The sequence below is a fragment of the Mustela nivalis genome, assembly GCF_964662115.1.
Source record: "Mustela nivalis genome assembly, chromosome: 5".
Classification (NCBI taxonomy): Eukaryota; Metazoa; Chordata; class Mammalia; order Carnivora; family Mustelidae; genus Mustela; species Mustela nivalis.
The window spans coordinates 71,648,122-71,672,191 of record NC_139024.1 but is presented as its reverse complement, the minus strand read 5'-3'; the positions used below and the strand labels follow the sequence as shown (position 1 = coordinate 71,672,191).

Here is a 24,070-nt window from a genome sequence, read left to right as displayed (position 1 = left end):
ATGGAGGTTCCTCAAGAAGTGAAAATAGAGCTACCCTATGACCCAGCAATTGCACTACTGGGTCTTTACCCCAAAGATACAAATGCAATGATCCAAACAAGCACCTACACCCCAATGTACATAGCAGCAATGTCCACAATAGCCAAACTGTGGAAAGAGCCGAGATACTCATTGATAGATGAATGGATAAAAAACAGGTAGTGTATATATACACAATGCACTACTACTCAGCCACCAGAAAGAATGAATACTTACCATGTATATCGACGTGAATGGAACTGAAGGGTATTATACTGAGTGAAATAAATCAATCAGAGAAAGACAATTATCATATGGTTTCATTCATATGTGGATTATAAGAAACAGGGCAGAGGACTATAGGAGAAGGAAGAGAAAACTGAATGGGAAGTCAAGGGAGACAAAGACAAACCATGTGAGACTCTCTTAACTATAGGAAACAAACTGAGGGTTGCTGCAGGGCAAGCAGGCGAGGGGCGGGGGGGGTGTAATTGGGTGATGGGCATTAAGGAGGGCACGTGATGTGATGAGCACTGGGTGTTATAGGAAACTGATAGATTACTGAAAGCTACATCTGAAACTAATGATGTACTATAAGTTGGCTAATTGAATTTAAATTTTAAATCATAAAAAGTTACGATTCTCTGTGTTAAATGTCTCACTCCACAGTCAGAAAATAGTCAATAGGCCATCAATTACAACTCTGCCATGTAACTACTTCTTAGTTCAAAGGGTTAATCTCTCATTCCATTTTAACTCCCCACGAAGTCTAATCCAACTGAGCAGTCACTAGACTTTTTTTTTTTAAAGATTTTATTTATTTATTTGACAGAGAGAGATCACAAGTAGGCAGAGAGGCAGGCAGAGAGAGAGAGGAGGAAGCAGGCTCCCTGCTGAGCAGAGAGCCCAATGCGGGACTTGATCACAGGACCCTGAGATCATGACCTGAGCTAAAGGCAGCGGCTTAACCCACTGAGCCACCCAGGCGCCCGTCACTAGACTTTTTAAAAGTGTCTTAGTAAAGGGTAACTCAGAAGCATCACCTCTCCCATTCCTCAGTTCTTCTAGCCTTTAGTACCAAGAACAAGATTCTTTCCTAAGGAACATTGTTCCCCTTCAGGAAGAAGTAGTAGGTGTAAATGGAGCCTCCTTGAGCAAGGCAGAGACAGAGATGGGGGGAGGAATCCAGAGTCTAGGAGGAGTCAGAAGACTCTGGGAACCATCTGGAACAGTATGGAACTGTCCAAGACCAAGTGCAGCCATCCAGAAATGTAAGCAAGGCTTACCCTATGCAAAGCAATGGCCATATTGGGATATGGGGGCTGCTCCATAAAACAGCTTGGAACTCCTCTCACTAAAGTTACTGCCTCCAAAATCTGTTACATCAGAAGCTCTGGTTAATCTTTATAGGCCTAACCACTTTATATTGCTGAAGAATAGAACTATATTAATACTCAGGAATTAAAGCATTTTTGTGTAATCTGGTTACCATAAAAAGCACAAATGTCTTTCTATTGCATATTTTCCAAATGATTCCCTCCAAATTAAAATATTCATAATTTTTTAATTTCTTCTTCTTCTCAAATTCAATAAACACAATTTTAACGGACAATTTCCCATTCTCAGATTAATACCAGTTCACTCTCTCCGGGCAATCACATCACAAATTTAAGCGTAGGTAATCTCTTTTATCCACTGTCTTTTTAGTAAGGGTTATAAGATGAAAAATATAAAAGAAAAAGTTCCAGTCTCTGATTCTACAAACCAAAGTAATCCATTTATATGATAGCTAATCAAAGATGCAAAGGTACTAAAAAATGAACACCTTTTTTCTTTTTCTTTCCCTCTATTTTTTTTTCCTCAAGCTTAGTGAGCTATACCTTGTCTTGGCCTAACAGACACCAAGCTTTACCTTTCGAGGCTTTTACTTGGAGAACAGAGGAAGCAGATTGTGCTTTTCTTTCTGATTCCCAATTATTCCCTAAGGTGGCTGATAGACACACATGATCCCACTGAGTGTGGAGATGGTTTGCAAGGAAGGTTTACAAGGCTGAGGTGAGAGGCATGTTTCTGCATCCCGAGAGCTCTCTGAACTACGTGGGGTTCGAGGCTGAAATTCAATGCAGGGCATAACCTCCTGACAAGGCATCCCACTGAATTTCAGTTAGTACAGTGATAATTAAGAAAGAGTTGGTAACGTTGCCTCCTGTCTTCTTTGCTTGACCCTTTTCCAAAAAGAACCCTGACTAAGATCCAAAAACAAACTCATTTCGAACTTCTGTGCCTTCCCAGTCAGGCCAGCGACTAAATAACTCAACTGGCTCCAAACTGAGAGGTAAATGGCAATGTGAAAAAGGAGAAAGGCCTTTGGTGGCATCGCAGCATCACAAAGGCAGCACAGGGACAACTCTCAGTCTAGGAACCCAGCAAAAGGAACTCTCAACGTGAACAGGGAGCTTCCTACCGCCAATCAATAGGGCACTCCTGGCTGTATGGTGAGTGAATGCCATTCATTAAGTGGGTTGCATTAAAACTGGTAAGTTCATTTGTGAACAGCAACTCACTTTATTATCCCGGAGATCTTGGGGCACAGAATGCCCTTTATGGCACAAGGGAACTTACTTGCCACACATGACATGGAACTTGGAAGCACTGGGAAAGAAAGCAAATAAAGGATTAGAAGCCACCCAGGTGTAGGAGATTAAGGGTTTAACGGGCAGATGGAAGAGAAGAGCATCATCTGGACACCCTTCATCCTTTATAATAAGGGAAAGTTCCCCAGCGATCCCAGCAGAAAGAATAAGCTTAAATGAACCAAATTTAGCAATTCTTTTGACAAAGGCAGAATCCTTGAATAGACTTTTTTCTTTCCTAATGTTTGTCTGCCAAAACCTGATTACCTTTCATAACAAATCAATCTGTACCTAGCAGAAAGGGAACTAAGTAACAAAAGTATGCCTTGCCCCCCACAGGTCATCCTCCAAACTGTCAAATGTCCCAACTTCAAGAGTCTAGTTTGAACAGATGGGGCATAGAGAATACATGTGGGGGTGGTCAGAGGCCCTAAGTCAAGGCCCATCTTTGACCTGCTGAACTCTGTCTTAAAAGAATGACTTTTAAAAATCCTGACTTACCACACTGTTCTTGCTAAGAGAATCTTCTGAGTGAGCCACAGGCAGTTAGGAATCAAATTAAAGTAAATAAATCCCTTGACCTGGATTTGGAGACTTCTCAGTATTAGGATCTAACCTATTCAACATAATCTACCATTCCTCCCAATTTCAAAACCCAGACAAGTGTGTCTGTCCTCTCGCAGTGTGATCATTCTCGTTTCAGAACAGCTGAGGGCGCTATCTGTGCCTTGTAACTGGAAAACTAAACCTCCTTTTACTCCTGCCTTTATATACCTAAATACAGCTCCGCTTTTGACCAAAGAACCCATGTGTTGCTTCCTTTTTGGAGTTCCATTAATTTGTTTTCTTCCCTCCATTGGACATTTAATTAAATAACAATACAAGACAGCCATTACGGATGGCTCATCTCCTTCAAAAGACGTGCTTTTTTCCCCCTATTATTTCATCACAGCATTTCTAAACATACATAAGTTTTGAAATAATCATGTAAAAAATCCAATTTATCATCAGTTACCACAAAAACTTATAAACACATGGCCAATCTCCTTGGTGAACTTTATATTCCCTAAACAAAAGTATGAAATTATTTTCATACTTGTTTGCTTTTTCCCCAAATTTAGCCGGTAGTAACAAACTCAATAAATACTTTGTTCGTTGTGAAAATAAACTGAAATCCAGTCCACCAAAGTTCTGACATGCTCCCTTAAGTATTAAGCTTACTTCATCCAACCAAATCTTGAACAAACCATAAAAATACTTATTTTTTAAAGAAATATTAACAAATAATATTAAGAAAATATCTCCTAGGGTGCCTGGGTGGCTCAGTCGATTGAGCACCTAACTCTGGATTTTAATTCACATCATGATCTCAGGGTCCCGAAATGGAGCCCCACAGAGAGATATTTTTTCTCTCCCTTTCCCTCTGCCCCTCCCTCACTCTCGCTCTTATGCTCTCTTAAAAAAAAGAAAAAAAGAAAAAAAAAAGGAAAGGAAATTAAATGAAAAGAAGAAAAGAAGAAAACAAAAAAAAGAATATGTCTCCTGAAAAACTACATGAAGGTGAAAAAATTATAACCCTACTCATTCCATCACTTAGTATTTCATCAGCAAGCCAATTTTCTTTTGATGTCAAAACTAGAAAGTCATTATCAACAAACAGCCTGGCACACTAGAGAGAGATACTAGAATTTATCCTTAGGGGGATGTAAGTCAATTCCAGCTAGTAAGATGACCTTAAATAAGTCACTTATATCATCTCTCAGTCCTTATCCCTAAAATAAAAATCATTATACTCTTCCCATTGACCTCTTATTATTGTAAGGCTGATTTTTTTTTTCAGTTTGTCAAACTATTTTATAAAATACAAAGCACCATGTAAATATTACACTGGCTTCATGTCATACCCAGTCCCCTTTCAAAGAGGATCTACAGTCCACTTGGAGGCACAAGACACAAATTATCTGAAATATTACAAGCTAAATGTCTAATTAGCAATATAAGCAACACAGACATGAGAACTGAAGTGCCTAGCAAAGGCATCTCGGTAGCAAGGGAAAGGAATTAAAAAAGGCACTTTAGAAGGTGGATATACTGTGCGCAAATTCACGCACACACCAACTGCCCAATTGGTCCAAAGCACAGCTAGCGCAATTTGCAACTAACTAAAGCAGATGGTGTCAAGAAAAAAATAGTAATGGTACAGAGATTGAAGCAGTTGACTGAAGCTAAATTATGAAGGACCTCAAATGATGGCCAATCATTTTGACTTTCAAGGAAACAATGGCCAAATCTGAGGAATGCAACACCAGCAAATCAGCATACCAAGAAAAGTAACTGATTTATAAAAGAGTCAGGAAAACACTACCATTATCAAGATGGAAAACAACAGGAGCTGTGACTGGAGAGTAAGCACTGAAAAGACTAAAGAAGAATATACATTTGGAACATGGATAAGATGAGACCCAAGTGAATAAATAGAATCCCTTGATGACAATCTTCATAAAGTGTTCAGACTCTTTCCCTTAGATTACAAAACTTCCCATCTTTTTTTTTTTTTTAAGATTTTATTTATTTATTTGATAGAGATCACAAGTAGGCAGAAAGGCAGGTCGGGGGTGGGGGGGGTGCAGGGGGGCGAGCAGGCTCCCTGCTGAGCAGAGACCCACCCCCCCCCATGTGGGGCTCGATCCCAGGGCCCTGGTATCATGACAGGAACCGAAGGCAGAGGCTTTAACCCACTGAGCCACCCAGGCACCCGCAAAGCTTCCCATCTTTAAAAAGGATCCCTTTGAGCCCCAGACCTGTCATTGTCCCTTCACTATGCCAATCTCCTCCCAGATTTAAAGACCTTCATTTAGCTGTTTTCTCTGTCTCTGGTGCATTTTTTCTGATCTTAGTGGGCCTAGGTCCTTTTTGTCATTCAGATCTCCAGGTGAAGGTCACCTTCTCAAACAACTCACTCTTCCTGAACTACCTGGTCCAAGGTGGTTTCCAAGACCTAACTGTCCTACTACTCTACCTTAATTACCGGCAAAGTGCTTCTTGCATTTTAATCCTTTTCTTGTTTATTTACTTATCCTTCCCACCACCCTCCATCCCAAGACTAGAATTCTGGGAGAACAGGAACTTCCAGATTTCAGGATGGTGCATGTCCCAGCAGCCAGAACAGTGCTGGGTGGATAATGAAAGGAGTTGTTCACTGTGGACCTTCACAGAGAAAGTCAAAGTTGCTATTGCCCTCATGGCTACTTCGGGCTCCAGATCTTCTTCAGGCCTGAATATCCCACTCCCTTATGCTGTGACTGACTCCCAAATTCTTTAAAGTCTTTTTCTTTTTTACTTTACTAGCTTTAGTTCCAGTTTTTCATTTGTAAATATGAGCTTTAAATAGACTACTTCCACAGCTTCACGACCTCCTTTGAACCTCATCAAACACAGGTAGACTAGCTAGCATCCCATATTGCAGAGACTGAAACTCAAAAGGTCCCACAAAATAATCACTCAGAGAACAAGGAGGTGTTAACCACTGGATGTGGAAATGAACACAGGCCAAATGACATCTAGTTTAAACTTTAACCTAGTATATAAAAGGGCCCCCACCCCATATTACACTAACATTAAAAAAAAAAAAAAAAAGTAAGACTTAATTCTCATGTTGCATGTCAGAATTCTTAATGTTATATATATAAATAAAATTACTTGGTTATGTGCTTATTGTCTGCTTACAATTCCCCTTCCACCGAGAGAAGGGAGAAAAACATGAAACGAAAAAAACATAACAGAAAAAGAAGAACAGCAATCAAAAAATAAACAAATAACAACAACAACAAAGAAATTCACCCTGGTATTTACAGGGATAAGTGGACTTAGTGTTTTTTTTTTTTTTAATAAATATTAACATGGAGAATCATTGTATCTGTTTCCAAGTATTATATTTGTGCTGTTGTTGCAAAATACCAGGATCTAAAGATGTTTAGGTCTGAACTAAACTTTGATCTTTAAGTGCTAGAAATTTTCCATTCATTATTACTTAACTGAATTATTACTTGGTATAAATTTATGACTACAGACCTTATTTTTAAACATAAAATGAGAATTGATTTACTGCTTCCAGAAGAATTTATTGCTGAGGAGAATGATTTTTTAAAAGATCATTCAAAGAATATTAAGAATCTAAATCTCATCAGGGAATTCCAGTGGTGTGCACAATGGTTATTTATATAACTAAATGCAGAAATAACATGCAGCAGCTACTTTTATAATGACAGCTTTAAAAACACCTTTTGAAAATGAAAACAACTAAAATTAATCACAAATTTTCCACTAGATTTCATAAGTAGGTGTTTTAATTTACAGAATCCAGTTTGTTGCCCTTTATATTCCAACTTGTGTTACTAACAACAGAATAGATTCTATGTAATATCATCTAAAGGAATCATAAAATAGATAAAAAAAACTCTGTCTTACATTTCCCTTATATTTCCTTCCTACTACACTCTCTCCATTGAAAAAACTCATACTAAAATAGATAATTATATCCTTTTATTTTTCCATTATGCTCTAAGAATAAAAACTGAAATCCCCACAGCATACAAGTTAAATTTTAAATAAAAACATAATGTCACTCAGTTTTGTTTTTCCTGTGAAGAGCCAACAATTTTGTTCACATACTGCATGCACCCTAAAACTGGGGTGGGGGGAGATAGTCTTTGAAATGAAAATGGACAAAGAGGTCCCACAAAAATTCAAGTTGTACAGAAACTTGAAAGCACCCCCCCCCCAAAATGACGACTTACAATTAAGTATCAAAGTCAGCAGACAAAATAACTGCAGCAAGAATTTTTTTTAATTGTTGTCTGTGCTTTTTCTTATATGAAATGGTACCACATTAATAAATGGTACAGCATTGTCAGAAACGTCATTTAGCTGATTAGAAAAACTAGCATTTTTTTTCCTGTTTAAGCAGAAATCCTGCCCCAGTGGAATACATTTTTTTTTTAAATCTTGGTACACAAAGATGAACCCATTAAATGCATGCTAAATAATTAATAAAGAGGTGTGGAAAATAAGGAAGCAGATGTGTGTTAATGCAGACCCAACGAGCTGGGTTGAGTGCAAGGGAGTGAGCCAGCAGAGAACTGGCGCCCCTTCTGCTACTCTTTGGAACATCTGTCTTCCCCAGCCTCCTTGCATGAACCAAACTCGTAAAGAAAAAAAAAAAAAGTCATACATTGAACAAACACTGCCTAACTCTCCTTACTGCTCATTATTTTTCAATCCACTAGCAAAAAAGAAGTGAATTAATTTCATGGAAATAGTTCTCAAAAGAATTAGTGAAGGGGCACTTGACAGCTCCCGCTTACTCTAAATAAAAACAGGAATGATTTAGTAAAATAACAAGAGACCTCTGTCATCTATTTGCAGTAATTATTGTGTTAACAAGCAGGACTCTCTTCTTCCTTTGTTTACATTTATTTACAAACTATAAGTTTCATCAATGAATCAATTACAGAATCTAAAGGAAAAGTAAAGCAGATGTTTTATAGTAAAAGCAAATCATCCTCACAGGGTTATAAGTTTTACAAAAACAATGACTATAATAACATGGGAGTTTTTTCCAAACCCATTTGGAGTACTTTAAGTGAAACAAATAGGAAGTCATTAAGATTAAACATCAGCACCAAAAGGCTGCTTTGTTAATAGCCTATCAATTGAACAGAAGGTATTTAGACAATGTAAAAATGAGCCCAAGTGACCATGTTAGGCAATTACAGTTGCCTTAAGAAGAAGAAGAAGCCTATCCAGTTGTGACTAAATTCAGAAGTCACTGATGTGGCTAAAGTCCAAACTTTTAATGGCAAGATTAAATTGGTAAAGAGGAAAAAAGGGGGGAATGATTTCCACCACTACATAACCAGCAACTCACTCCATGTATGAAGATAAGGAATATTCATTTAGCATGTGATCAAATATTAAATCAAACTGAAGAAGAAAGACATGGAATTATCCAGCCCAGTGTCTAAGACATGGTAAACACCCAACAAATGATCTTTCCTTCCTTCTTTTCTTTCTACTCCCTCCAGTCATTGACTCATTGCCTTACAGCCCTCTTGACATTTTCAAGTATATAGGTCTGTCTTCTCTGTACGCCTGGACTAAAAAACTGTTTCATTCATAGACAGATATGTGTTCTTTTAATTCTACCATATGGCTCACAGGTGCTATCCACAAATGCCATGGATTATAGGTGGGACTGCTTGAAAGCCAAGAATGATATGACAGGGCATATTTGGATGCTCTTGTCTGTGTCAGAGAATACTCATCTAAAAGTTATTTAAAAATAGTTTTTATCTTAAATATTATTGTCATCATTATTTTGCCTGAGGTAGGACGCTGACCTCTTTTCCTTACTTTGTTCTGTTACCCTAGGCTTATCACCTTCCTCATAGTTACAACAATGCAGCAGTGCCAAGTATCATGCTCTCAGGCAAGAACAGGTCTCTCTCTTTTTTATCAGGGTCAAACATCTTTCCCAGAAGTCCCCCAACAGATCTTGCCTCATAGTTCTTTGACCAGAGCCTGTCACATGGCCACTCCCACCTGCAAAGGAAGCTAGGACAGCAAGTAAGTTGGGAGGGAGTCCTGCCAGTGTGCAAGAAAGAGAGGAGAATGAAGACTGAACAGATAATAACTGCAACATTGTTACAGAAGATGATGAGTTGGATCATTTATAATGCTTATAAATAAAAAAGTTATAAGTGTAATATAAATCTAGTCCTATGGACTGAATCTTTCCCCCCAAAATTTATGCTAAAACCCAAATCCCCAATGTCACTGTATCTAGCGATAGGGCCTTTGGGAGTTAATTAAGGTTAAATGGAATAATATGGGACCCTCACCTAATAGGCCTGGTGCCCTTACAGGAAGAAGAAAAGCTGTCTCTTTCCAACATGTGAGAACACAGTGAGATGGTGGCCATCTACAAGCCAGGAGGTAGCTCTGACCAGGAGCCAAAAACGGCCAGCAGCTTGGTCTTTAGACTTCCCATCATGAGAGAAGTCCTTTTCTGTGGCTTAAGCCACCCAGTCTGTAGTACTTTGTTATGGCAGCCAAGCAAACTAATACATCTAGGAAAGAAAAACCTTGCCACCCTGCTTTCTTCAGTGGAACCCTACATGGCCAAATGAGAAGTAGTACAAATTGGCAATATTCCAAGAGCTCTTTTCCTGCCTCTTTGCATGGCTGGTTCATGAGCATTCTCCTACTTCAGCCCCATCCCCAAAGATCAATCTTTGAGAGGTTTTTTTTACTTAAGTAAACAGTCACTTGGTTTAAGTCCTAATCTTCTTAGATCCAAAGCCAGCAGTATCTCTGGAGTGTAACAGTCATTCCATTGCCAAAGTATCAGTGCAATATGTGTTAACATAAAGCTTTAAAAAGGAGACAAAAACCAGAAAATCCCATGCCCGTCCATTCTTATATTTTTTCAAGCCAAGAGAAAATGTTAAGAAGAAAACGGCTGCAACAGTTCAGTGTTCGTTTCTCAGTGAATTAGGAAACCAATAAAAGAAAAAAAAAAAAAAAAAGAAACATTGCGCTATATTATCACTTTCCAGTTTCTGGCCAAACCCCTGTAGTTTTCATCATGCATCATTTTTGTGATTAATGATGTGCACCCAGTTAATGGAAAACAGCAGATTAGGTTTCCACTAATAGTTTTGAAGTTATGTCTGCCTGCCTCATTTAGTAACAACTTCACTGTTCAGTAAGAAACTAATGGATTTAATCCCAAAGCAGAACTGAGTTTTATGCATACAAGACAGGTCAGATTTCCAGACTGGAGAAAATTACACTTTTAGAGGTGTGTTGATCTTCAGTTGAAATTTAACACTGAGATAATGCCTCATAATATTTTGGGTATTTTTTTTCTTTTTACTTCTATTTGGTGATCAATTCGAAATTTTACAGTACTCACTTGAGGCCTATAAAAATAGGTAGAATTAGCAATTTGTAACCATGGCAAATAAAAAAAAATATATGATATGATACTTCCTATAATTAGTATACTGAACTGAAAAGACATTTATTGCTCTGAAGACACAGGTGAGAAACAGTTCCTTATATCATTACAACACTTATAAACAAAATTTACACTTGCTTGTTCTCTTTCATTGTAGAAAATGTTGGCTCCAAATTACTGTATTTTTAAGAAAAACAACGTGGTACAGTGAAAAGTATACTAATCTAGAAATATAGGAATCAAGAGACAACTATTAGAGTTCCATTTATGCCTTAATTTACTTTGGAAACAAATCTATCTTTTGTTTTCATTTTCTCCACAATATTTTACATTTATCTGTCTTAAGTCATTTAACAAATGCTATGTTGTCTGAAGTTCCATCTCTGTGTATCTCACATTTCCCATCTGAACTAGGTCCCCTAATGGCACACCCCACATCTGATTTACATTTTTATCTCCTCCAGTGCTCACTAGAATGTAAGCTTCCGGAGAAAAGGGACTTGCCTACATGTCCCCAGGGGCTAGGAAGGTGTAACCTCACATTAATAAGCTGTCGAATAAGTGGATAATTTATTTTTATTTATTTGAGAGAGGGAGAGAGAGCACAAGGGTGGGGGTAGGGCGAAGTAGATTCCCTGCTAAGCATGGAGCACAAGGTGGGGCTCGATCCCACAACCTTGAGATCATGACCTGAGCCAAAGTCAGACACTTAACCAACTGAGCCACCCAGGCAGTCCAGAAGACATTTTAATAAACACAAAACCTATGGGCACCTGGGTGGCTCAACTGGTTTAGCGTCTGTCTTTGGCTCAGGGATCCAGTCCTACAACTGGCTTCCTGCTCAGCGGAGAGTCGGCTTCTCCTTCAACCTTTGCCCTTCCCCCTGCTCCTGTGCTCTCTATCTTTCTCAAATAAATAAATTAAACACACACACACACACACACACACACAACCCCTAGGGTCCTGGGATCAAACCCTGTGGTGGGCTCCCTGCCTCCCTCCCTCTCTGCACCATACCCCCAGCCCCTGCTCAAGTGTTCTCTGTCTCTGAAATAAATAAACAAAAATTTAAAAATAAATAAATAAACACAAAACCCAAAAAGAATGACATGGAGGAAGGCAGACGAATAGGCAAAGCACAGAGAATTTTTAGGGCAGTGAAAATCCTCTATGACACAACAATGATGGATAGATGTTATTATATACTTGTCCAAACTCTTAGACTGCCCAGCACCAAAGTAAACCCTAAAATAAAATTACTATGAATTTGAGTGATTACTACTTGTCAGTTTAGGCTCATCCATTGTAATAAATGTCCTACTGGTGGGGATGGTGATAACGGGGTAAGCTGTGCATGTGTGGGGACAGGGGGTTTATGAAAAAAAAAAAAAAAGAAAAAAGAAAAAAGTCTTGAGGAAAAAAAGGTGAACAAACAAAAATGGCATGTTTTCAAAACAGAAAAAGAAAATGCAGAGAAACAGAAGAAAATGCTGAGCATATATTAAACCCAGTAGATTTTGCCAATGTTTTATCTACCCATCATGTTAATCTAACTTTATGGTAAACACATGCTTTGTGTCAGATACCTTTCTAACCACAATATGTATATAAGATACGTATTATTGATCTATCAGATAAGGAAACTATACTCAAAAGAAAAGCTACAGGCTGTACAACTGCTAAAAAACAGAGTCAAGATTCACCCAGGAAGAAATGGTTCCAAAGTCCGTAAGTCTAATACTGACCTAACAAGTAACCAAAATTCATAAGTTGGCCTCTATTTCATGATTTCATACATAGTTTTTTTTTTTTCTTTTTCAAATAAGAGTTCAACTTTCTTGAGGTTAAAAATTGGTATCTCCTCATTATTAAACAGTCCACAAGATACTTAATTTCTTGTTTGGGCATCTTTTGTTTAGGCATCTAGTTAGTTGAAGTTTCTAGGGAGGGTAAATCACACCAAAGATAAACAACATCTGTTTGAGATTTTTCAACAGAAAAAGGAAAAAAAAGGGGGGGGGAAGCTAGCTTAAAGAGAGGTTTTTTTTTTTTTAAATCCACTTCTAGGAGTATGATATTTATATATAAGTTATCCTATACTAATTAAAAGTAATAGCACCCTGGGATAATTTTCTTTTTTATTGTTGTTGTTGTTGTTGTTGAAGTGGATGATAAGGAATGTACTGGAGGGATGGTCAGGTAACTAATGGCTCAGGCAAAAAAAGACAGGATTTTCTACTGGAAGTATGAAAGAAAAAAGAATCCAAAAAAATGAGAAAAAAAAATATTTTTTTTTAAAAGGGAAGAGAGAACTTTTTTTTTTTAAGATTTTATTCATTTATCAGAGAGAGAGAGGGAGCGAGCACAGGCAGACATATTGGCAGGCAGAGGGAGAAGCAGGCTCCCTGCTGAGCAAGGAGCCCGATGTGGGACTCGATCCCAGGACACTGGGATCATAACCTGAGCCGAAGGCAGCTGCTTAACCAACTGAGCCACCCAGGCGTCCCAAAAAATGAGAAATTTTTTTTAAAAAACAACTTAAAAGAAGTTTCAGAGAGTGTAAAATCTCTGGAGTATTGAAGTTGAATAAACTGTGGAACCAGGAAGAATAGTTTCTATGCATATCACAACTTACTTAATCTATAGTCTTGGAAAAATTTTTAAAAATGCAGTGTTTCTCTAGGAATTAAAAAGTAGGTAGTAGGCCTCTAATATACATAGCACAATGTGATGCCTACATTTTAGTTTTTAAAAATCCATAAAGATTCTGCATTAAGCAATAGTCAAAAGTTTTTCATGCTATTTCCTAATAGCAAAAAGTCTTACATAAATATAGTTTATATTATGCTGGTGTTTCTAATAACTGATACACAGGTACAACTAGTTACCTAAAGGACAGAATCAATGTAATCATCAATCAAGTAATCTATTGAGCACGAAGCACATGAATAAAAATTATTCTACTCTGTTTTTTGTTTTCATTGATTGTTAAGTTTTGCGGGTTAAGGAAAAAAGATGTGGAAGTAAAGTAATTAATCACTTAAGTAATGATCTATTGCTCAAATTTCAATCTGCAAGAAAGAAATGTTTACCCACAGGTTCCAAGTTATATAGTAATCTTTTTCTCTGATAAGGCATCTCCAAAAAGATCTCCCTGGCCAGGTTAAAACTTGCACACGTACTTTTTGCCCTGCTTACTTAAAACACCATAGGTACACATAACCCTAGGGAGCTTTGTCATGCAAAAGGAGACTGAACAAAGAAGCATGAAGTCCATAACAGTGTCACTCAACATTAAAATTAATATTGCAGAAGCGTGTGCCATAGAAAATGTTATTAAAATATCAATGACTCAAAGATAGATCTTGCAAAAAATAAGAAAAGGTAATTAATTATATGTACACTATTTCTTAGTCATGAAGGCATATTAGCATGTTCCCTAGATAGATTATTTGTTGGATTTATCAAAATCCACTTCTATGTTTTTCTTTAAAGATATAACTAACAATCTGATTCCTTAAAAACAATCTATACAGATAGCAAATAGCAGTGTTGAATACAGGCAATCTGACTCCAGAAATCAAATTTTTAACAATTTTGCTAATTTGTTATTTGGGTTTAAATTTATTTTAAGGAGGCTGAACCTGCTGGCAGTTTTCTTTTGTTACATCAGAGCTTTTTCTTTTCAGTAATAAGCTCCAATAATAGGTTCTAGTGAAGTCACTGAAAGGACAGTGGATTGTGAGGGTGAACCAGCAAATGACGACCCACTGTTGTCAGAGATGAGCCGAATGATCTTGCTTCCAGTGCCTTAGCATTAGTTTCATACACTTCCAGCCACCTACCTACCACATGCTGCCCTGCCAGAGCTGGGGGCCCTGGAAGAGTAGATAGCTTTCCTACACTGAAGAACAACATCCTTCAGCTCAGGAATAACAGAATCAAGCAGTACCTGAAGAAAATCCATTACAATTTCAATAGACACATAAGCCTGAACAAAGAACCTTACCTGTGGAACGATAACTATGAAGTAAGAGACCTTTTAATAAAATAGAAAAATCAATTCATGACAAAGCAATTAAGACAATGTATTGTGTTTCCTCCCCCAGGAATAAAGACAAGGTCCACCTGAAGAAATTGTTCATTTTTTTAAAAAAAGTATAAATGAATTTTCTTAGCTTATAAATTACCCAATGGCCACAATAAAATATACTTTTACATTATACATTCTCATTAGGTTCTGTAACAAATTATAAATAGACAAGTTTTAAATTCCAAGACCTAAGGCAAAAGTGAACATTCAAAAGAGGTAATTTTATTTTTCTGTGTCCAGGGACAGGTTTTCCCTGCTACTGAAAGTATGGAGTCCTTATGAAACTTTTCATAAACCTAAACAGAAAAAGAAGCAATTACATTAATTTATATGGAAAATTTTTGAGCATTCCAGATCCAAAAATTACTTTTTGCCTTTTTTGATACCTTAGGACACATCTTGCTTACAGATGCACAAAATAAATGCAGATAAAGCACAGATGCTTACACAGTTCAAAGCTACGGTAGCCTGATGCTAAGATATTGAATGTAGTTCCTGGAGAAGGAGCTTGGCGGGGCCCCCATTGCAGCTGGGCTGTGTGCTGGCTGCTTCCATAATGGCTGGCTACAAAACAAAGTCTGCCCACTACTTTAGCTTTTCACTTTTCTGGTAATCCTTTTTAGATTTCTTTCGGTTAGCATAATAGTTTACTAAAACTTCACTTTAGTAAAAGCAAAGTGGCATAAGGCGATATTGGGTGGATAGTTCTACTGAACCTTATAGGGAGGATTTTGAACAATTCTCCAAACTGGTAAATGATCGTTTTTTTGTTAAACCATATAAAAGCAGCCTCGCAAAATATAAAGTAGATATATTACGCATTGTCCAGTTTAATTATAATAAAATGAAGTATTTCTGGGGAAAAAAAACGAAGACATGTGGACAACTTTTCCTTTTTTGTTTGCTTATTTTGAAACTACATGTAACTGATAAAAATTTTAATAATTATTCAAAATGCCTCCCCCTTGGATAATATAATTCATGAAACACTATTTCATGTTTAGTTTCAAATGTTATTGTCAGAAGTCAGCAAACAAATTCAGTCTGAATAATGCACTCAAATAGAAAAAACTTTTTCTTCCTGAACAGAGACAAGAAAATAAATCTGTCAATAAGCAGCTCTTAGTCAACCAACCAACAAATTTCATACCTATAACTACTGTTTTTCGGTATGTGGAAAGAGTCTCACTACTTTGAAGGTTGTGTGCCAATGTTTTAAACATTTCCTCAAGAACAGGGCAAAAGGAGGGCGGAAGAGATGATCTCTGTTCCAAGGTGCTAGTATTTACCTCTATTACATACACATTGAGATCCAATGACATGAAAGCATAAATTCTGCATAAACCAGAAAAGCATAGATGATTACCTGATATTCATTGGGCCAAAAGGTGCTCACTGCTAGCTCTGCTCGAAGCCAATCTCTACCTGTGAATCCAGTCACATTCCAAATTGGATTGGCAAGAGGTCCTTTATTCACCCTAACCAATATGTTCAAAGTGCCAGGATTCAACCCTTTCTGGCTATATAACAGGTAACTGAAATCAATACAGTGAGTGTCGTTCTCCTTCATCGTAGGCAGCTGAAGTCTGGCTTTTTCTCCAGGGTCATGATCTGAAGAGTCCACTATCATATAGGAACCTGAAATGACATTACATATAATAGAGCTAAATAGACAGATAAACAAAAGGAATCTCTAATAACAGGAAAAATGCTAAAAATAATACGAATCCATTTTCTGCATTATATTTAACTCAAAAGGGCTATTTTCCGGAACAGAACCATAGAAAAATATCAAACAAGTGGGTGAACTCAATTTTTAGTAAGTAACAGATATTGTTCAAAATATGTTATACGTATCAATTTGTTTGCTCTCTGAAACAACCTGTTTTACAAACTAGTAAACTGAAGTACAATTAGTAACTTATTCAAAGTCAAATAGAGTAGGTAGAGTCTGGTTCAAATCCCAATCCCAAACCTGTAGCTTAACTAAACAAAGGTCTTTCATTATCAAATATGCAAACAAATGGGTGCAATACCTTTTCAGCCTGGCTTCCATAGAGGGAGCATCCTTCCCTTTCCCTATCATACTAGTCTTGCAGGCTTAACTAAGTGTCGACACAATCCTTTCTTATTTCAGATCCCAAGATCATCATTTACATAACCTGGGTGACTAACCACTCTGATCTTAAGTTTAGGAATAAGGATACTTTGCAGTGTACCTGTTGAGGAGAGAAGTTGAAAAAATGTCAATTTTTTAGATCTAAGAATCTGACACGTGGTGGATTCGCCTACTTCTTTAAGTCTTGCCCACTAAGCTACCAGCTAACCACCATGGCCGCTGGTCCCAATTCTGCCACAGTCCTTCCATTAAGCCCCTCGGAGCTGCAAGAAACCTGCCTTGAAAACACTAGTCTAACTCCATTACTTTTGATTTAATAAATATTTCTTGGTTGTCTCTCATAGGACATAAGAAGTGCCAACCTCACAGCACCTCACAGTTCCACCCTCAAACACACAGTCTTAGTGATAAGTACAAACATGGGGCTTGAACATCAGCTGCTGCTATTAGTCCAAGGACCTCTGCAGAAAAAAACACCAGATTTTCTCACATCACTGTGGATTTTAAGAAAGATGCATATCACAAAAATGTCAATATACCTATTTGTCACACTTAATGTAGACTTCAAAATTTTACTAGAACGGTCCCCCTAGTATGTAATTTTAACCAGAACATATTAGGTGTAGAATTACAGAATCCACTGTTACAAGGATTACACCTGGACCTCTCTTCCTGACCAATCAAGCCTGTTCCCTCCTTAAAAGGTAGTCACTTTCACATTATACACTAAATATTCATTGATTAGCAGTCTAACTAGTTCGATGTACCCCCAAAGCAAGTTCAATCATGGCAGATAAGAGGACTTTTACTACTTAAGAAACTGAAATTTCAAATCTGATGAATTCCCATTCTAGAGCTCAGAACTTATGTAAAGATTTCCTATGATAACACTACCAGTTACCAGGCACAGTGCAGAATACGTTTACTATAGCGGTGGTTACTGATATTACTTCCACTTGATTTTTCTCTGTATTCATCTTCTCTTGTAACCTGAAATTGTCTTTTTTTATTTCTTCCTCATTCGCACAGATTGCAGGCAGAGTAATAGAATAAATTGGTCATGTATATTTTTGGAGAAATTACATCTTTTTTTTTTTTTTTTTTTTAAACAGGATATCCTGGATCCCAACCCAACTTATACAAGCAGGATGTCTCTATTCTTGGTTATACTCACATTCTGAGGTCCATGTCTGATTTGCCAGGATGTCTTTCAGACTCACCAAAGCAGAGCTGACCAATGACCAGGCCTAAAATTTTAGACAAGTTACTTACTGTTATTGGACCTCAGCTTCTTCACAAACCTGTGACTTATTTCTTCACTGCCAGACAGATTTGTTTGTTGTTGTTGTTGTTGTTGTTGTTTTCAGTGATATGTTATGGCAGTAGTGAGTTTAAATTATTCTTACAAGTCTTTATCAATTATGGCTTCTGACTGTCAATTTCAAGGTACTGTTCTTTAATTGACTTATGGGCTTTCAAATAGTTATTTTTTTCCATTATAAAATAAACTTTGGCATAAAATATGCTTTGTCAAGCATCTTAATTACATACTGTGATACTTGCCATTAAGACCATTTAGCAATTTTCATCCAGTTGCACTTTTAAGCTATGATAATTTTCTTATTAAGGAAATGGGATGAGCAAAGTATATTAATTTGTAGGAATTACCAATTGGATCATTAGAAAAGACAAAAGTCACAAAATAAAAGCTTGCTCAAACTACTCCAGCATTTCAATACAATTTTAAAAAAAAACAGTGCTATTTCATTTCTATAGAATGTTTAAGCTAAATGAGCTTCTTTCAATACAATCTTATTATTGCTACATTTTCTGAGTGTTATCAAATAATATGCATTTATTGCATGGCTCCAGAAAGGAAGAAGCAAGCACTAGCACCAAAAAGCCAAACAAACACTTCTGCCAGCTGATTTCATACAGTGGCAATTTATCCAGCAGGCACCACGAAGGTAGCTGCCTATTTGACATAAGATTTACTTTCATCATCCCAAACATAGAGAATACTATGCTATTCTTATCAACTTCTAAAAATTACTTCTACAGTCTCCCAGAATAACTGGCTGTAACACTTAGAGTCAGGAAATTCTACGGTATACATTTCCCTCACTTTTATGTCCTAATTTAAGCTTACTTGCTATAGTTCTGTCACCAGCTAACTAATCCCTCGGGTTTCTAATAAGAGTTCAGTTCTATTTAGTTGTGATTTACCTATCTCAAGACTTAATAATGAAACATCTGTGCCAAAAATGCATTATGTAGTAACTTTTAATCAATGTGATTTCTTTAATGCGGCCTTACAAATATTCCTTATGGTCTCCGGAGCAACAGAGGTATCAAATATATCATTTAAGACATAAAAGAAAAAGTATTAGGCTTATGATAATATTTTTTAAAAAGTTTAACTTTTCTGGAGAGCATTCTGACAATGAGAATCAAAAACCTGAAAAGAAATAGATGCTCTCACAATTTGGAGGATTTGATCCTCCAAACCAAAGGATGTAAACTAGATAAACAATCTGTATACATACAAAGATATAGCTTAAAAAAGGATGTCCATCTCATCATGACATTATTCAAAACAGAAAAACAGGGACACCTGGCTGGCTCAGTCGGTACAGCACTTGATCTTGATCTTAGGGTTATGGGTTTGAGTCCCACTGCTGGGTGCAGAGATTAATTAAACGTAAAATCTTTTAAGAAGTATAAAATAAAAAATAAAATGAAAAACAAAAGTATTTTAGATGTCCAGTAACAGGCAATGTAAGATTATGGTAAACCAATTTGATGAATAATTCTGCAGTCATTAAAAACAAATAACTAAAACCACTTGGTGGAAGATATTCACAATATGTTAAGTAAAATAAGCAGGTTGTAAAATATTATACCCATTTTGAAAAACCATATATATAAACTAAATACAATTTGGTAAATGTGTGTATTCATAAAGGTACACATACACATGCACATATGACAAGAAGAAAAGAATATATAACAAAGAGTTAATTGTATTATCAAAAGGGACCATTAATTGTCATCTCTTTTTCTTATTTTCATGTGCATTCACTGAATGTTCCATAATGAACATGCAATAGATTTGTACTTTAAAAAAAGAGAGACTGTGTGAAGACTATCTTATGTAAGTAACCTCAAATAAATAATAATAAATACTTAAAAACAAACATAGGTATTTGCCTTTTAAAAATAAATCCTATTTGTATCCTACAGATTAACAGCACCTTGGCTTTCAAAAAAACACAATACAAATACCATTCCTTATTAACATTCATTAAAAGAGGGGGGCAGTGAGTAAACTAAATAGCAGTTTTTATTTAAAAAGAATAACCAAGAAAACAAGTCCCATATTCAAAAATGCCATAGTCTAATATCTAAATAAGTAAACTATGTCCTATGGATTTTATGTATTAATGAAAATCTTATCTTTAAGATATACTTCTAGGAATAACATAATAACACAGGAAATGGAATTAACTGCACAGAAAATAATGAATGATAAATAGGTTTCCATACTTTAAAACCCTTTATTTATATATCCTTTAATACACTAACATAATATTTTTGTTAAGTTGATTCTTCCACTGAAGGTGCCCTGTTAACTAAAACTGAAAGGAATGTCTACTTCTCAGCCTGGTACGGACGACCTTCCATGATCTCTGCCATCGTACCACCTCTGATCTCTCCCGTCTGACAGAGCCCTCGCTACTATCCCCACACACCATGCCAGTTTCTTCTCCAGAACGGGCTCAGCCCTCCGTAAGAAAGCCTCCTTCAGCTCCTCCCTTGCCAGCTCTTGCCCATTGATCTTCCTCAGCTCCCCTTCCTTATTGAGCTTTCCCTGCCTTGAAGCTCTTTGATACACTGTCTGCCTTCCTGGTTCTGGCCCTTAATTATGCACTGCTTTTGTACAAATTTTCAATAATTTATACAGGTATTGTTTATCCCCCTCAGAAGAGTGATAGAAAGCGCCTAATTTATTCAGAGTCCCATCGGCAGAGAGAAGCCATACAGAAAATCTAACAGTGAAAGTGTAATATAAGAATCATAAACTATGAGAAGAGAAACTCTTAAGTTATAAAGAGAACCCTAACGTGTAACCACAACAGCACAGAAAGGACAGATGTAGCAAGGGGAGGAAGGCTGCTGAGAAGCAGATCTCCTTAGAGAAGATGTAGCTTTGCAGCCCACTGGATGATGAAGGAGGTTGCTGGGCCACTCAGGCCAGAGCTGGTCCATGAGCAGGAAAGACTCCCATGCATCAGGGTGCCATGAGGCCAGAGATGGGCTGTGCGCATGTAAGGAGGCCCACGGCGAGGTCAGCAGGCCCGGGCTGGGGCCAGAAGCACACTAAGGGGCTGTATGAGCTGTGCACATCACTGGGCCACTGCCAGCTCTTCAATATTAGCATGAAAAGAACATAGAATCCCAATTCAAAGGAGTAGAAGCACCTTCCTGCTAAAATCCCTTCAGCACCCCCTATGGACAAACGACAACACACTGCAGGACAAAGTGCATGGTGTTAAAGCTGCACTAGCTACAAAGGAGAAACATTTCAATGGTCAACCTCCACTAACACAGAGCAGGTAATAAGGGGTGGGTTTGGAGCTGCAAAAGCAATGATCTGAAAACAGGTATAGCACCGAAGGAGGGCCTTACATGTTAGAAGTTCAGTAAGTAGTTATTAGATGGTCATCTGGATGACTGAATAAATGAGGAGACAGACACCAGCTCTCAGTTATAGGAACATATGACAAGGCAGTGACAACTTTACCTTTATGTGAGGGAAATTATCAGAAGATGTCAAAACAATAGCAAAAAATACAACTGGAACTGGTTTGTGGTACTTTCAGACAGAATCGTTCGATGAAAGAGTATAATATTTGGAAGTACATTCTTAACATTTTTACGAGAGCCACTCTTGTGTATATGAAAAACCTTCTATTAGAGCAAAGGTTCTGTAATGTTTTAGTCTCAGGACCACTTTTATACTCTTAAAAATTATTGAGGACATTTTCAGAGAGCTTTTATTTCTATGAGTTCTAACCCTCAATCCTGACCATAATAGAAATTCAAGCTGAGAAACTTTAAAAGGCTTATTAATTCTTTCAGGATTGGCAACAATAAATCCATTATATGTTCATCTGAATAACATGTTTTTATAAAAACGACTATATTTTCTAAAACAAACAAAAAGTAATACGAAGAGAGGCGCCTGGATGGCTCAGTTGGTTAAAAATCTGCCTTCAGGGGTGCCTGGGTGGCTCAGTGGGTTAAGCCTCTGCCTTCGGCTCAGGTCATGATCTCAGGGTCCTGGGATCGAGCCCCGCATCAGGCTCTCTGCTCGGCAGGGAGCCTGCTTCCTCTGCCTGCTTCTCTGCCTACTTGTGATCTCTGTGTGTCAAATAAATAAGTAAAATTAAAAAAAAAATTTGCCTTCAGCTTAGGTCATGATCTCAGAGTCCTGGGACTGAGTCCCACATCAGGCTCCCTGCTCACTGGGGAATCTGCTTCTCCCTCTCCCTCTGCCCTCCCCACCCCCTGGCTCATTTTTAAAAATGATTATTTTTAAAAATGAAAAGAGCATTGTTTTACGTTTTTGCAAATCTCTTTCATGTCTGACTTAATAGAAGACAGCTAGGTTCCTGTTTTTACTTATCCACTCAATCTGTTGTAATATCAGATATCATGTAGCCTCTGGGAAATTTGACCATATACCATGAGAAAATTGGAGAAAAAAGGGAAAGACAATATCTTACTGCTATTATGACAATAGTTTTGACCATGCTGAACCCAAAAAGGGTCTTAGAAACCTAGGACCACATGTGGAGAACCACTAAATATTAATATACATAATCCTTTTTATCTTTATGATCTAATGAGAACATTAACAGTGATTTTATTTATATTACGTCTACTTCGCTCAGTCTCTGCAGGGTATAAAGATGTACTCTGAAATGAAAGTCTTCACTGGGATGACAGAGAATGAAAATCAAAAAATGCTGAATTTTTGTATATCAATATAAATATAAAGATTCTATTGTAACAGTCAGGCTTCATCAGAAAAACACAACCAACAGGACACACCACACACATAAATACACAGAAAGAGATTTATTATAGGGAATAGTTTATATGATTATGTAGACTAAGAAATCCAGACCAATTATCCAGATATAGCTCCAGAATCCAAAGGCTTAAGTAATAGTCTATCTTAATAAGAATTTTTGTGTGTTCTAAGGACCATTATGAATAGCTACCAAAGCACCAACACACTGTGCAAAACAGTTACTTCTTGGCATTGAGTGAGATTTTCCTAGTAGGAATAAAGAACATGCCAGAAACCATTGGTACGAAAAAAATCAGAGATGCTATACAGTAGCATAGTTTTGTGCCTAGACAGCTTAAGAAGAAGCAAACAGGATCTCTGGATAAAGAGAACAGTGACAACTGAAATTGTGTTTTGGGGTCCCAGCTCATCTGGGGTGATTTCTTTGTTGTAAAATTAATGTCTCTTAAGCATTTCTGCTGCTGTTACCTTTGTGCTAAAGACAATGTCACTGTCCACTTTTTCATGTTTCAGCTTCATTTCCTTTATTGAAGTTTCTTCTCCTCACCCCATTTTTCTACCTCTGATTAGGTGGCAACATAATATACCAAGTGACTAAAATTAAGAACCTAGGAATCAGTTTGATTTTTCCCTGACCTTCAGGTTCCTCTTATAACCCACTAGCAGTTTCTTTGGTCTCTACGTCCAAACCATGTGCTCAATTCATCCACTTCTCTTCATCTACACTAGTTAATCCAAGTCCTCTCATCTCTCAGGGGGACGACTAGAACCACTCCCAACAGGTTTCATGACTCCCTACTCCTTTCATGGCTCCCTACTAGCAGTCCTACAATAGCTTTCTAAAGACACCCAGATCCAATTTTCTCAAAACATACAATTAATCTCTTTTCAGCTGTGCAGTGCAATGAGAATTAAATCCAAACTCTGCACTCTAGCCTATCAGCTTCAATATAATCTGGTCCCTGCCTTCCTCTCATGCTATCTCCTTCTCCTTTCTTCCCTCACTCAACATGCTCCAGGCTTCCTTCTGCCCATTAAAAATCCACGCTTATGCCTGTCTCAGGTTGGAGTACTCTCCCCTCCACTG

The 24,070-nt window shown here is 37.3% G+C and overlaps 1 protein-coding gene across 7 annotated transcripts in view; it reads right to left on the bottom strand.

Annotated features, from left to right (window-relative positions):
* The window catches only part of PTPRK (protein tyrosine phosphatase receptor type K), a 560,500-nt gene that overhangs the window by 344,432 nt on the left and 191,998 nt on the right, over positions 1-24,070 (bottom strand). For all 7 annotated transcript variants that reach the window (XM_082729854.1, XM_082729853.1, XM_082729857.1 and 4 more), the window contains exon 3: positions 16,131-16,402. In XM_082729854.1, coding sequence (XP_082585980.1) covers positions 16,131-16,402 — 272 coding nt within the window. The remainder of the gene's footprint in view (positions 1-16,130; positions 16,403-24,070) is intronic.